Source organism: Odocoileus virginianus, chromosome 5 (assembly GCF_023699985.2).
Source record: "Odocoileus virginianus isolate 20LAN1187 ecotype Illinois chromosome 5, Ovbor_1.2, whole genome shotgun sequence".
Classification (NCBI taxonomy): Eukaryota; Metazoa; Chordata; class Mammalia; order Artiodactyla; family Cervidae; genus Odocoileus; species Odocoileus virginianus.
In genome coordinates this window covers 75,329,594-75,342,762 of record NC_069678.1, presented here as the reverse complement: position 1 = coordinate 75,342,762, position 13,169 = coordinate 75,329,594, and the positions used below count along the sequence as shown (strand labels likewise).

General features: G+C 40.9%; 2 protein-coding genes across 11 annotated transcripts in view; one reads left to right on the top strand and one right to left on the bottom strand.

Annotated features, from left to right (window-relative positions):
• Positions 1-1,308, top strand: part of OSBPL9 (oxysterol binding protein like 9) — a 175,305-nt gene extending 173,997 nt beyond the window's left edge. For all 10 annotated transcript variants that reach the window (XM_070468164.1, XM_070468163.1, XM_070468172.1 and 7 more), the window contains 2 exons: positions 269-404; positions 628-1,308. In XM_070468164.1, coding sequence (XP_070324265.1) covers positions 269-404; positions 628-702 — 211 coding nt within the window. In that variant the 3' untranslated portion in view covers positions 703-1,308. The remainder of the gene's footprint in view (positions 1-268; positions 405-627) is intronic.
• Positions 1,309-1,643: 335 nt separating this feature from the next.
• Positions 1,644-13,169, bottom strand: part of NRDC (nardilysin convertase) — a 110,377-nt gene continuing 98,851 nt past the window's right edge. Inside the window, 12 exon segments of the mRNA XM_020869310.2 lie at positions 1,644-2,248; positions 2,399-2,488; positions 3,481-3,597; positions 4,132-4,222; positions 4,750-4,833; positions 5,264-5,316; positions 5,612-5,659; positions 6,881-7,019; positions 7,261-7,292; positions 8,052-8,214; positions 9,729-9,856; positions 12,936-13,086. Coding sequence (XP_020724969.2) covers positions 2,051-2,248; positions 2,399-2,488; positions 3,481-3,597; positions 4,132-4,222; positions 4,750-4,833; positions 5,264-5,316; positions 5,612-5,659; positions 6,881-7,019; positions 7,261-7,292; positions 8,052-8,214; positions 9,729-9,856; positions 12,936-13,086 — 1,294 coding nt within the window. The 3' untranslated portion in view covers positions 1,644-2,050.

Genomic DNA, 13,169 nt, shown 5'->3' with positions numbered 1-13,169 from the left:
TCTCCTCTCGTCCCAACCATATATACAGCTTTCTGCACATGCTCTATTTCCTTCTTTGACAACCAGCAGTGGGATCTTCCGAGTCTGTTTCTGTTTTTTACTCCTGTGCCCTGTGTCAGCCTAAGGAGATTTAGTCTGTGAACTACATTTAAAGCCATTTGACTTGTACTGTAATTACGTTATGTTCTAGATGGCTCTAGCCTTTCATTTTCAAATTGCTAACTCCTCTCTCCACCAAGTACTTAGCACCTTCACCTCTTTTCTTTAGCCTTTGGAAGGATGTCACTTTCAACTTAAAAATCAGAGACATTGATGCAGCAACGGAAGCCACGCATAGACTTGAAGAAAGACAAAGAGCAGAAGCCCGAGAAAGGAAGGAAAAGGAAATTCAGTGGGAGACAAGGGTAAGTTTGTTTTGGGGAGCCTGCCTTGGTCTGCTAGCTGCTGTTCCCCGAGCTGTCATTCATTCATTTCAGTGAATACTGAAGTACCAAATAAGCATGGTGATAAATGAAATGAATATTTGTTTCACTGTTGGGGGGGGGGGGGAGCACATCAAATAATTAAAAGTATGATATAGAAGTACAAAACAAATGTGTAACTGAATTTTCCCCCTTTCTCTAACAGTTGTTTCATGAAGATGGAGAATGCTGGGTTTATGATGAACCATTACTGAAGCGTCTCGGTGCTGCCAAGCATTAGGTTGGGAAACACAAAGTTTGCTCCTGGTTCCAGGGCAGGAGGCATAATTAAGCAACAATCTTCCTTTGGGAGAACCTATTCACTCCCTTCTTATTGCAGTGGTTCCTATCTCAGGGATACTGGACTTTCTGATGCAGATGAACAATTAAAGCAAGCAAAGCTTCCCTTTTTCCTGTCTGTGGCAGTTACAACGTTGATTTTGGTCTTGAGAAAAACTTCAGGTTTTGAAAACAAAATGTCTGCTCCTTTTCCAAATCCCACGGTATAAATCCCAGTCTTAAACTCTGCATTCTAGTACTGCTGTTGAGATATACAATACAACCTGTTTCCTAGTTCATATAATCTTGGGTTCTATATATACATATATACATATATATAATATAGCTGATGCCAGATTTTTCATAAATACTCCATTTACTGTAAATAGCAGTTCCTCTGAGTTGTTTTAGAAAATTTAGTGAAATGTATTAAAATCACGTGTTAGAAGTTTCATGGTCTCACCTATAACTTTTATTTTGGAATTGAACTATTATTGTATCTAACTTTGGACTATGGTTTAATTATACTCAATGCTTCAGGCTTCATAAAGTAATTTTTCCAACCTTTTTTTTTTAATGTGCTTATTATTTTTATGATTAAACTTGGACCCAGTTACTTGGCAACCTTGAATACAGGGGCTAGCTTTTTACAGGGACACTCTGAATAATGAAGGGGGTCGCTCCATCCTGTCCCTTCCTTATACTCCTCTGTTCTGTCTGTAGCCCCCACCATGCTATTCTTGTCTTAATTGAACTCTCAAATAGTACACATAGGGCTACCAACCTTTTATCCAAAAATATTTTATTGCCTTAGAGAATTTGGGAAGAATGTTTATTTTTAGATCTCCACCCCACATTGAAATAAAATATAATAAAAGGAATGTCACAGCAGCAAATGGCTCATTCTGAAGGGCAATACAGAATTAATCTTTATTTTTAAATACATTAAAAACAACAACACAGGTATTAGCACCTGGCATTTAGGTACTAAGAAGACACTAGTTACATAGGGCCTCTCAAGGCAGTCACACAGAACTGAATTCTCAATCTGAGAAGACCAGGACAGGCCAGGGCATCTCAAGACTGCTCCGGCAAGCTTTTTGGTTACATTTGGCCCGCCCTGCTCGTTTATCTCTGCAGCTGCTATGGTAACCCTTGGTCTGTTAGTCACAACGGAAGGGGGAGGGTAGTAAATCAAATTCTATGATGCCAGTGCAAAAATTCAATGGAAGCCCTAAGGCAGTAGTAGTGTAACTTCATAAAATTCAAACACTTAAATGCACAGTGCTTCAGGCCAATGAGACTGCAGTTTATTTGACTATTTTATGGTAGGGGAGAAGGTTAAGTCTTGATGTGAAACCCCTGATATCAATAATGGGGACGGTACAGTCTACCAGCAGAGGAGAAGTTGGCAGGTAGGTTAGCTGCATCACGTCACAAGAAGAGTTTGAATCCTCACCAGAAGGGGTACCATCCTCTTCCAGCTCGTACTTCCCAAATCCAACAACCTGAAAAAGGCCAAAGACCTAAGGTGAGAGAGAATGCCGACCACGTTTGGGCAAAGACCTAGTAGGATCTAGGACACCAACCCAAACTCAGCAAGTGGGTGAGAATGACAGGCCTGGAAAGAGAGCTACAGCTCAGGTAACAATACTCACGTGAACACTGAGCATTTTACTTCCTGGTCCTCTGTGGGCCTTGAACCAGTTGACTAGGTCTGATTTTGAGAATGACTTCAGTGCTTCAATCTTAATGGGAGAAGGGAAGATAGGAAAGAAAGCTATAAAAAACTAGCAGTATATTTCTGCAAAGATAGTTATTAAACATAACACCCTAGGCAGACCTCCTTGGTCCTGCTTATTGTAAGCACACTATTTTAACATGTTTGAGCTGGCTCCCAGCCTTCCAGATAGATAAAGATAGAAATGCGCCTGACTACCTTCATATTTCTTAGCACTGACTGACTGGCAGATAATAAGCAGGAGAGAATAGCAGATTCTCTAACTACAGCTAAGTACTGTACAAGGAGTCAAACCCAGCACACCTTAGTGTCATGGTAAGTATTTACCCTCTGGCTTCTAACAGGAAAACTGCAGAACCTCAGGAGTTGGGCTGAATGAAGCCTCTGTGTTAAATACCCCTCTGCTTTAATGTCCTTTGGTAATTCACCACATAGGGTTATAGTATCAGAGCACTGGACTGTAGGACTCAGAGCTCATTTAAATGGGATTTATTACTTGGGGCTGGAAGTTGTCACAAAGACCTACACACAGAATCCTTAAATCTGGAGAGGGAACTTCATAAACACCAGAAGTTCGCAATTTTCTTTAGCAGAACCTGTTTTTCTCCCAAACCTTGTAGTGAATCTGAATATATAATACAAAAATGAAAGGAAAAAAATATAACTGAATCACTTTGCAACAGAAATTAACACAAAATTGTAAATCAACTGTACTTCAATTTTTTAAAAAGTGGATCTGATGAAATTGGGGGAGCAAGAGTAAGAAGAAGAGTAAGAATATCCAGCATCCTGCTCACTTGACCACCTGAGGCACTACAGTAGCCAGTCTGGAAACAAGATGTAATTTAATCACATCAAGAAATGGGCAAGTAAATAACCAACCTGAGATGAGTGCCCCCAGTCTCTCCTCCACACAATACTAACTTGCTTAGAACTGTGTCTCCTGTTACATAAACAATCCCTGTCACAGCTGTCGTACTCTGAAAACCATGTTACTACCTCATGGGCAAGGCGGTCAAAGAGATACTGCCGGGTCACCACTTCGTTCCAGTTCCTGTCCACCTCCTCCCCAAGGTAAGTGTCCTCACACTCCTTCAGCTTGATCAGAGCTGTGACCTGTTACCGTCAAAAAGATGTTCTCAGGCATGGCATCACAAATATTCTCAGCACACTCAACCCTGTCTAGTCTAATTTGTGATGGACCTGCCAGCATGATGGCGAGGAATGGAACTAGGAAGACGTGGTCAGATTAAGAAAATCCAACCAGTCCATCCTAAAGGAGATCAGTCCTGGGTGTTCATTGGAAGGACTGATGATGAAGCTGAAACTCCAATACTTGAGCCACCTCATGCGAAGAGTTGGCTCACTGGAAAAGACCCTAATGCTGGGCAGGGGAAGAAGGAGATGACAAAGGATGAGATGGCTGGATGGCATCACCAACTCAATGGACATGGGTTTGGGTAGACTCCGGGAGTTGGTGATGGACAGGGAGGCCTGGCGTGCTGCGATTCATGGGGTCGCAAAGAGTCGGACACAACTGAGCAACTGAACTGAACAAAGCTCAAGAACCCAGCACACAGTACTGTTAAGACTGGTGTCATGAGGGCTTGGGTGAGCCAACAAACAAAAAGACCAAGCCAGCACAATCACCTGGGTGTTGAATGCATCCTCAGTGAGGTTCTCTATCTTCTCCTCAAAGCTTGAAAGAAACTCTTCTATCTTCTTATCAACAACTTCAGAGCTAAAATAAAACATCTTCCATTAAGTCATCACTGACCAGGTCTCGAGCAGAAGGCAAAGGAGAGAATTGGGTCTAAGGCATATTTCCAGGAAAGAGGCTGAAGTGATATTCTCCCCTAAGCTGTGGGAGGGAAACGTACATTTGAAGAACCCCCACCCCTACTCCACTTCTAGCCCAATTCCCTGGTATCCTCATAGGAAGCAGTAGACAGCCATGCTGACCATTTCAAAGCTGAGGACCAACAAGGCCTTGTACCTTGCTTCCAGCCTGAATGCTATGTCAGGCATCTGCCTTTCTTGTCCTCAGATATGCCTGAAAAGAGGAAGCAGTGGCAAGCCCTGCACAGTCACCATAGGACTTGAGTCAAACCCTACAAACCCACTGGTAAGTCCTGGACCAGGCCATATATGAGCCACCCACTGCAGCTGTGACTAAATGGGAAGCAAATGGTCAGGGCAAGGATGCAGCCCCTATTCTCTTCACCAAGAAAACGATAGCTGGGCCCTTTGACTCACTTGTTTACTCACTTGTATTTGGTTGCCTGAGTCCCCACGGTGACAGAGAAGCCTAGAATCCCAGATGTGTTCCTACAGGTAGGGTAGACATGGTACCTATGGCCAGAGTGAAAAGTTCTATGAGCTCAGGTGCTCATCTGTACCCTGTCCTTGGAGGTGCTAGAAAGCAGTGGGAAGGGTTTCTGCCCATCCTTACTGGACCCCAGAGGCCCTGGAAGAGGATCCATAGATGTTCACTCTTGGGTTAGGGTATCCACCCCTCTCCCGCACTGAGGACCACAGGCCAGCCTCTTCTGCTAATCTTGAAACTTGACCAAACTGACAGCCTGATCATAGTCGAAGATGCAAACTGCAAAAGTTTTGACAGTATGACCCTACTGAGTATGACTCGGTAGGTATGACTCTTAAGGTCTGGGAGGACCAAAGAGCACTGAGAGACTGTTGAGTCAGTACAGCTGATCGACTTAATCCTGCAAAGTAAGCCCCAGATCTTACTTGAGCTCAGTGCTCTTGCCAGCAGACTTACCCAAGGGTCTGCTTGGTTCGAAGGAAGTCAAAACAAGGCTCTTCCATATGCATCTGTAATTCAACATACTGCCTATCAGCTCAACTCCTCCCAGCAAAGAAACCTCCATTTCTTCCCCCAAAAGTGTTACATGTGACCCCAGAGTCCAGCCTCCCTTACTGAACCTTCTTAAATAGCCCAGGCCCATTATCCTGGCTCATACTAGGTAAAAAATGCTCAACAACCAGCTCACTTACAAACCACAGATCTCTGACCACTCCCAGGTCCCCAGCCCCCAGGGTAGACAGGCCAGCCCTCACAGTGAGCCAGGGGTTCCCGAGTATTGGGGCTTTCCTTTATACAACTTACCACAAGCAGCTCCATAAGAGTGTATTCTTTCAGACTCCTGGCACCTGACTGAGAGGAGAAGCTGATCAGACCATCTGAAAATCCAATGGCTTACAGGTCTTTTTAAAAATATAGCTCTTCTTGACAATCATTTATTCAGGTTACTACCCTACTGTTCTCTTCCCCCAACCCTCATACCTTCTACTGTTATACTTCCTGCCTTCCCACAAAACAGGAGGTGTGTGCAGATGGGAATCATGCATAATGATTTGTATTCCCAGCCCTAGTTCAGAAGTGCAGGCAGACATAGAATTGAGTCCAGTAATCCCTGACCGGCCAGCTCCTGCCCAAAACACACCAATTCACAACCCAAAGTCAAGGACTTGCAGAGGAAAATAGGCTCTACAGACAAGCTGGACCTCTAGGCAAAGATTCAGGGCCAGAAACACAAGAAAAGGACTAGGTGACAAGTGAGGCCATGGAGTCCTGCCCAAAGCCCAGGCCAGAGATCTTCACGAGGTCAGAGAAGTGACTTCCTCATGTAGAAAACCCAGGACCAAAGCACCAGATAGAAGAGCCCCAGAGTTTGGGAAGTCTGAGATCAGTCTAAACAGACAGAGGTCCCCATCATCCTAAAAGTGAGTTGGACCAACCATAGGCTAAAGTAGTCTATGGACCAATCAAGATCACTGCAAAGCTCTTTCTTATTTTAAGCATGATCCCATCTCTCCAGAATGCTGTGGAAAACACACAGGATTTGAAGACAGAAGGTATAAACTTGAACTCCAGCTGGTATGACCTCAGGTAAGTGAAGGACCTCAGATTTATCATACATAAAATAGAGGCGATAAATCCTCTCTCTCAGGTGCTTTGAAAATATGCATTATGACTCTGGAAGCCATTCTATTTGCTGTATGTTGGTTGAATATGTTTACTTTGGTCATATTTCAAAACTGTCCTTTTAACAAATGTCCTCTTGCTCCCTAGAGTCCTGACTGGTGAATATGTAGGAATTTCTAGCCATACTTCAGTTCTGTCCCTTTGGACTAGTGGCTGGGTGATTAATAAAGCACTGTGATTGAAAAAGGATCCATTTCACTGACAGGAGCAGTTTTTAAATGTAATTGCTTCAAGAGGACACATGACCCCAAGCATAAAACCACTGTGTAACCACAAACAGGCCTTGAAGAGCATAGGATCACTTCTCCCAGACACTGTGGTCCTTTCACCAGTCTTTAGTGTCTAAAAGACACAGCCATGAGGACAGCTATGTGCAAAGGGGCCACTGACCTGGTAATATACAGTGACTTCAGAGTTGGCATCACCCCTGTTCAGAGCTCTCACTTTGCACAGGTGGTGGCCACTGGGCAGCTCCACCACCTGGAACTGCACAGGCATCTCCTGCTCCAGAGGCATGAAGTTCAACTTGCTGCAAAACAATCAGCATGGGTCAGCGAGGTGGAGCCTTCATCCTCCTCCTCCCGCCCCTAAAACGGAAAGTCAGGCCTCCACTCTGCCTACTGAATAGATTTGTTTATATAACTAACCTCAAATAAACCTACAAGAAGCATTTCCATTACGGATTTAGTAACAACTGAATTTTGGTCTCAGGGTCCTCTTGCTATTAAGAACACATAACTCCTAAAGAGAAAACTCAGACCAATACTCACTCAACAACATATTTCAGGAAATCTGTAGATTCCTAGGAAGTGAAAAAGAGAAGAAAACAGCTATATCAGGCTCTACTGACATTAATTTCACCCCAAACCAACTAATACCAATGTTCTAAGTGCGTGGGAAGCCCTGGAATGCATTAGGAAAGCAGATAAAGTCTGTCACCCAAAATGCTGATCATTCATTCACTGGGTTTATTATTCATTCACTGAGATTATCATTCATTGATTCAATATTGATTATGTTTATTGAATACTAAGTGGTTCTCAACTGAAGTGGCTCCTTTTCTGTTCTCCCTTGGTGCTTTGTTTACTGTCCACTGTGAAACTTTCTCCACTGCGGGATCAAACTTAGTTGTCTGGTTTACCCCACTAGGCTGTGTTTTAGAAACCTGGATCAATTAATACAGAGCCTGGCATGGAGTGAGCAACAGAATATACTTGATACTAAGTGAATGATGTATACATATGTATACCCCTCAGCCCTCCCCAGCTCCCACTTTAATCTCTATTAAACTGTCTGTAGTTTCCATGATCATCAACAAATGTAACCAATACCATGTATTTACCAAACCCATTTAACTCAAAATTCAGTCCAATACCAGAAGTCTCCTTCATAAGAAAGTCTTATCCAGCATTGAAAGGGCCAAGTTCCCTTCTAAACAGACTGTGACGATGCTGGACTGCCAAAACTACAGAGCTTCCCCCTTTAGGGAAGAACTAATAGAATTCCAGAGCACAGAACAGCATTCATACCTGGCCTGTACCAATAGAACCCTGACACTCACTGTGCTTGTGACATTTCCTTGTACCAGGCCCTCAACAAAGAGCTGGGCTTTGAATTCTCTGACGAAGCTCAGCAGAGACTCAAGGGAAAGGCCATCCATCAAAGCGCGATACTTATCAATCATAGACCAACGGGAATACTCCAGGATTAAAAGCCGAACGTCTCTACAGAGAGCAGGAAAAAAGTCTCATTGTAAGAAATGAATCTTAAGGGTACAGGATTGGGTTAAGTTTCTATAGATGATGTGTTTCTTTAAAGAGACAATTTCTATCACTACTTAAGATAGGGAAACAATGTTATAACCACCAAAAAGCATTTAATACTGCATATATAGACTATTACATAGATTATTAGCTCAATGGTAAAACTTATCTGTTTCAATTGCAAAATTAAACATTTCACACAAGCTGCCAAATGAGTCACAAACCAATTTAATATTACTATTTTAGTTTCAAATCTCACTAGCATTTATTCATTACTGGAAGTGACCATCATGTATAATATCTATTACTACAATGACAATACAGCATAATTGGCTCTAGGCGAGAATCAGACTAAGCCCCTCCCACACAGTAAGCTGTTTAAATATGGCCAAGTTACCTAACATTTGTGACTCAATTTCATTTGTAAAACAAGGGAAATAAAAATGCCATACTATTATCAGTTTTGGTGAGAATTAAAAAAAGACACTTAAAGTTCTTAGATCTAACACATACCAAATCTTCAACAAACAAGTATTATTACTCTACCACATTTTAACAAAGTAGTATTCAGGAGTTATAGGATATATGGGGCTATTTTTCATCATACAGTTCCAGACTATAGTTCCAGACAACTCTCCTTTCCACTTATATTTGGTTATTAGTTTTTATAACTTTTTGTGATCAGATTATGTTATTACATGTCTGATTCTTAACTACTCCCTCCCCTGCTTTCGAATTTTGGCCATTTATGGTCTCATTATAACTATGTCTAATGCAGGGTATGATAGATGCCCAACAAACAGGTCAAGCAGGGGCTTGCAAGCCATGTGCATAAAGGGCTGTATCTGCTCAGAGGGGACTTTTTTCCCCCCTCCCACAAAGGCTCTACCTGCTGACAGAGCCTTTTTACCCCAAGAGTGTACTTTTTTCTGATTGACACAAAGGTACCCAATAAGCTACCACTGGCCCTGGATTAAAGAACAGATTCCGGTGAAAGGCCCAAGACGGTTGCCTATAAGCAGAGGGCTTAAGCATCAGCATACAGACTGTCCAGAAGCATTTCTGCTCTGTTCTGCAACCTGGCTGAATTCTGGATAGTTGCAGTTGTCAGATAAATGACCTGTTAGGCAATTTAACTCAGCTACTTATCATAACATCCAATACACTAAGCAATTTTGAGCTACAACAAAGCACTTTTTGAACTGTTTTTTACTTAGAAACTAGGAAAAAACACTCTTTTAAAACCTTTAGCCTCTAATTAAGTATAGCAGACTGCTTGCAGTCCTCCTCACTGGTAACTACTTACACTGAGTTTAGAAACTCTCTAATTCTATGGGCTAGTTTCCTAAAACACAGCACAATTCTATCACATCTGAATTAGCACTAGAACAATAGCCTTACTCCCCACACGTAATTCCAAAGAAGGCAAATAGTTTTAGGCCTTCAAAATATAAGCTGATCCCATGTATACCCACTTGGCCAGAGTTTCAGGCTTGATGAGGATGTTAAAGTAGGTCTTCTTCAATTGCTCAGTTATCATTGTAAACACAGCTGGTGTGGAACTGAACTCCGCTAAGTAGTCAATAATAAGCTGAAATAGTAGCTAAGAAGAAAAGAAAGAAACACCTTAAGTGGAGAAACATGTAAATCCACTGATTTTTAGGGGGAAAACTGTTTCCCATTGGTTTCTACCAGGGTTCAATATGATAAAATAGGCGTTGTGTGGGACTTAAGTACTAATGAGTCAAAGGATTTTTCTTTTTTCCTTAACTCATGGCTACACTAGCTAGCTTTTTTTTTTTTCCCCCAGTAATACATTTATTTATTTTTGGCTGTGCTGGGTCTTCATTGCTATATAGGTTTTTCTCTAGTTGCAATGAGTGGGGACTACTCTCTAGTTACGGTGCATCAGCTTCTCAACGCGGTGCTTTCTCTTGTTATGGAGCACAGTCTATGATGCATGGGCTTCAGTAGTTGCGGCATGTGAGCTTAGCAGGTGCATCTCCCGGGTTCTAAGCACAGGCTCAATAGTTGTAGCACACAAGCTCCAGGGCATGTGGGATCTTCCCAGATCAAGGATCAAACTGGTGTTTCCTACACTGGCAGGTGGATTCTTTATCACTGAGCCACCAGGGAAGCCCCTCCCTCAAAAAATTTTTAGGAGCTAAAATTCTCAATAATTATAAAATCTGAAGGAATAAATTTTCTTTTTTATAATTTTCAGAGGTATTTTAAAACATTTTTCCTTCCAATTAAACTTAAAAATAATTTTATCAAGCATCTCCACTGCCCCTAAATTTGATTTTTTTTTTCCTAAATTTGATTTTAACTGGGAGAAGGTAATTTAGGAAATAATGACTTTGTGTCAACCTGTGCTATCCAGAAACATGTGGAGTCTTCTCCCTTAAAATCTTTTATATGCTTCAAAAAGATTTATAGTTTTCTTTAGATAGGTTCTGTACTTTCCTTCTTTATTCTTACATATTTGATTATTTTTCTCAATAGTATAGTGGCATATTTTTTCCCAATCCATTTCTAAGTGGTTATTGCACTATAGGAAAATGAGCCATTGATATATACTGGTCTTATGATGAGTCATATCACAAATTATTTTTTAAATTCTAGTAGTATCTTGCAAAGAAAAATGCTTTCTCTCTTCCAGGTGTTTTTATTTTTTCACTTTAATGTACTAGCCAGAAACTCTAAAAATAATGTCGAGTAATAGAAGTGATCGTGGGTATCCTTGGCTTGTTCCTAATTTTAATGTTCAGGATTTCATCAGTTAGTAGAACATCTGCTATTTTTCTTTTAATTAAGATTTTTATTGTGGTTGAGTAACCTCCCTCCATTCCTACTTACCAGGAATGACAACTCAAATTTATCAAATAATTTTGGGGGCATTTATCACTATATTCATATAGTGTTTCTCAACTGACTTTTGATATGATTTATGTTCATCATCACTATATTCACACAGTGTTTCTCAACTGACTTGTGTTATAATGATTTATAACAACTTCGTAAAAGTGAACAACCAACTCTGCTTTGCTGGCACTAGTCATGGTGAATTATTCTTTTTGTTATATTTGAACTTGAACTTTCAAGTTTTTAGAATGCTTGCCTCTGTATTTCATAGGTGTAAATGATCTCTAGTTTTATATATGTATCTATAGTATTTATAACAAGTTTTAATGTTACAGTAGGTAAGCTTCATAAAGTGAAGAACCTCAAATACTATGGTTTGTATTTCTAAAAAGCTCTCCAGGTAATTCCAAAACATACCTACCAAATGACAACTACTGTAATTGGCTTTAATATGTTTGGATTTTAAGCTACATTATATTTACGCTTTTGAAGGTTACTAAAAGATCCCATGTGTCTCCTCCTAAGAACAATTTTTGTTCTCAGGGGAGACTGACAGGTAAGAGGGTATAAAGGAGAAAACTATACTCTTTTCTAGGGTTTTTGCTAAGATATGGAGGCCATCACCTCTTGGCACAGGTCTAATTACTACCAGGTCCTCTCCTCCAGATTTTTTCTTAGATGAACCCAATTCCCCAAATGTTAATATATGTTCTACCCAAGAAACCAACATATAAAATTTGTTGTTGGGTACATTATTTTACCTGGTACTTGGTATTTCTTCCTTTACTTATGAAGTACTGACAAATGACACTGAAACATATTCTTTACCAAAACATAAATCACTAACAAGATACAAACTCTGTTTCTTAAGAGTCATAAACTTAGAAGGGAACAAGACGCACATACTTGAAACAATGGAAAAGACTGTAAGAAGACAAAGAAAGAACACAGACATCTGAGTTCTACTCTTCATCAGGGCATCAGGGAACATATCAGGTGTTTTAAATCTGTCCTTGCACTATGGCATGAAATTACACTCAAAAAAGAAAAGAAAGAAAGAGATAGTCACTCAGTCGTATCCAACTCTTTGTGACCCCATGGACTGTAGCCCGTCAGGCTCCTCTGTCCATGGAGTTGTCCAGGCAAGAATACTAGAGTGGGTTGCCATTTCCTTCTCCAGAGGATCTTCCCAATCCAGGGAGAGAAACCAGGTCTCCTACATTGCAGGCAGACTCTTTACTGTCTAGCCACAAGGGAAGCCCAATTACACTCAAACATGTCCTAAATGCCAGTGTTGGCTGCAGAGAAATTGACAGCCAAGAGGAGTGTAATCAAGTCTGAGGCACAGGCTGTGCTGTATCTATTACTAATGCATACAACACTAATAAATGTAATTAATTAAAGAATATATGCTGATCTTATATGTGGCCAAAGTCCGAATACCTGCCATCAGCCCAAAAAACCATAATAATCTCCAGGCCAGAATACTGGAGCGGGTAGCTGTTTCCTTCTCCAGGGGATCTTCCCCACCCAGGAATCGAACCAGGGTCTCCTGCATTGCAGGCGGATTCTTTACTAGCTGAGCTACTAGGGAAGCCTAATAAATGCAATTAATTAAAGAATATATGTTGCTCTTATATGCGGCCAAAGTTGGAATACCTGCCATCAGTCAAAAAAACCTAATCATCTATATTAATACATATTTATTTTCATATACAGCACCTCATGCACAAATCTCTATGCTTGGTGCTATAGGCACAACAAACAAATACGAAGTTTTAAAGTTGTCTGCAAAGAAATCAGAGCACTGTACTTACAGGTAGTTTGTGGTTGAATCCTTTCACTCGAATAATTAAACCATGTTCTCCAGCGACCAGCTTATACTCCAGCTGTGCCACATCTGCTTCATAAGCTGGTTCCGCAAGGTTATGGGTAAGGATATTGACAAAGATATCAAAGAGGACCACACTAAGAGTATAAAAATGCAAATAGCATCATTAACTGACAATAAATAGACAAACTTGCTTCAACTTAGAGTAAGAAACTTCACT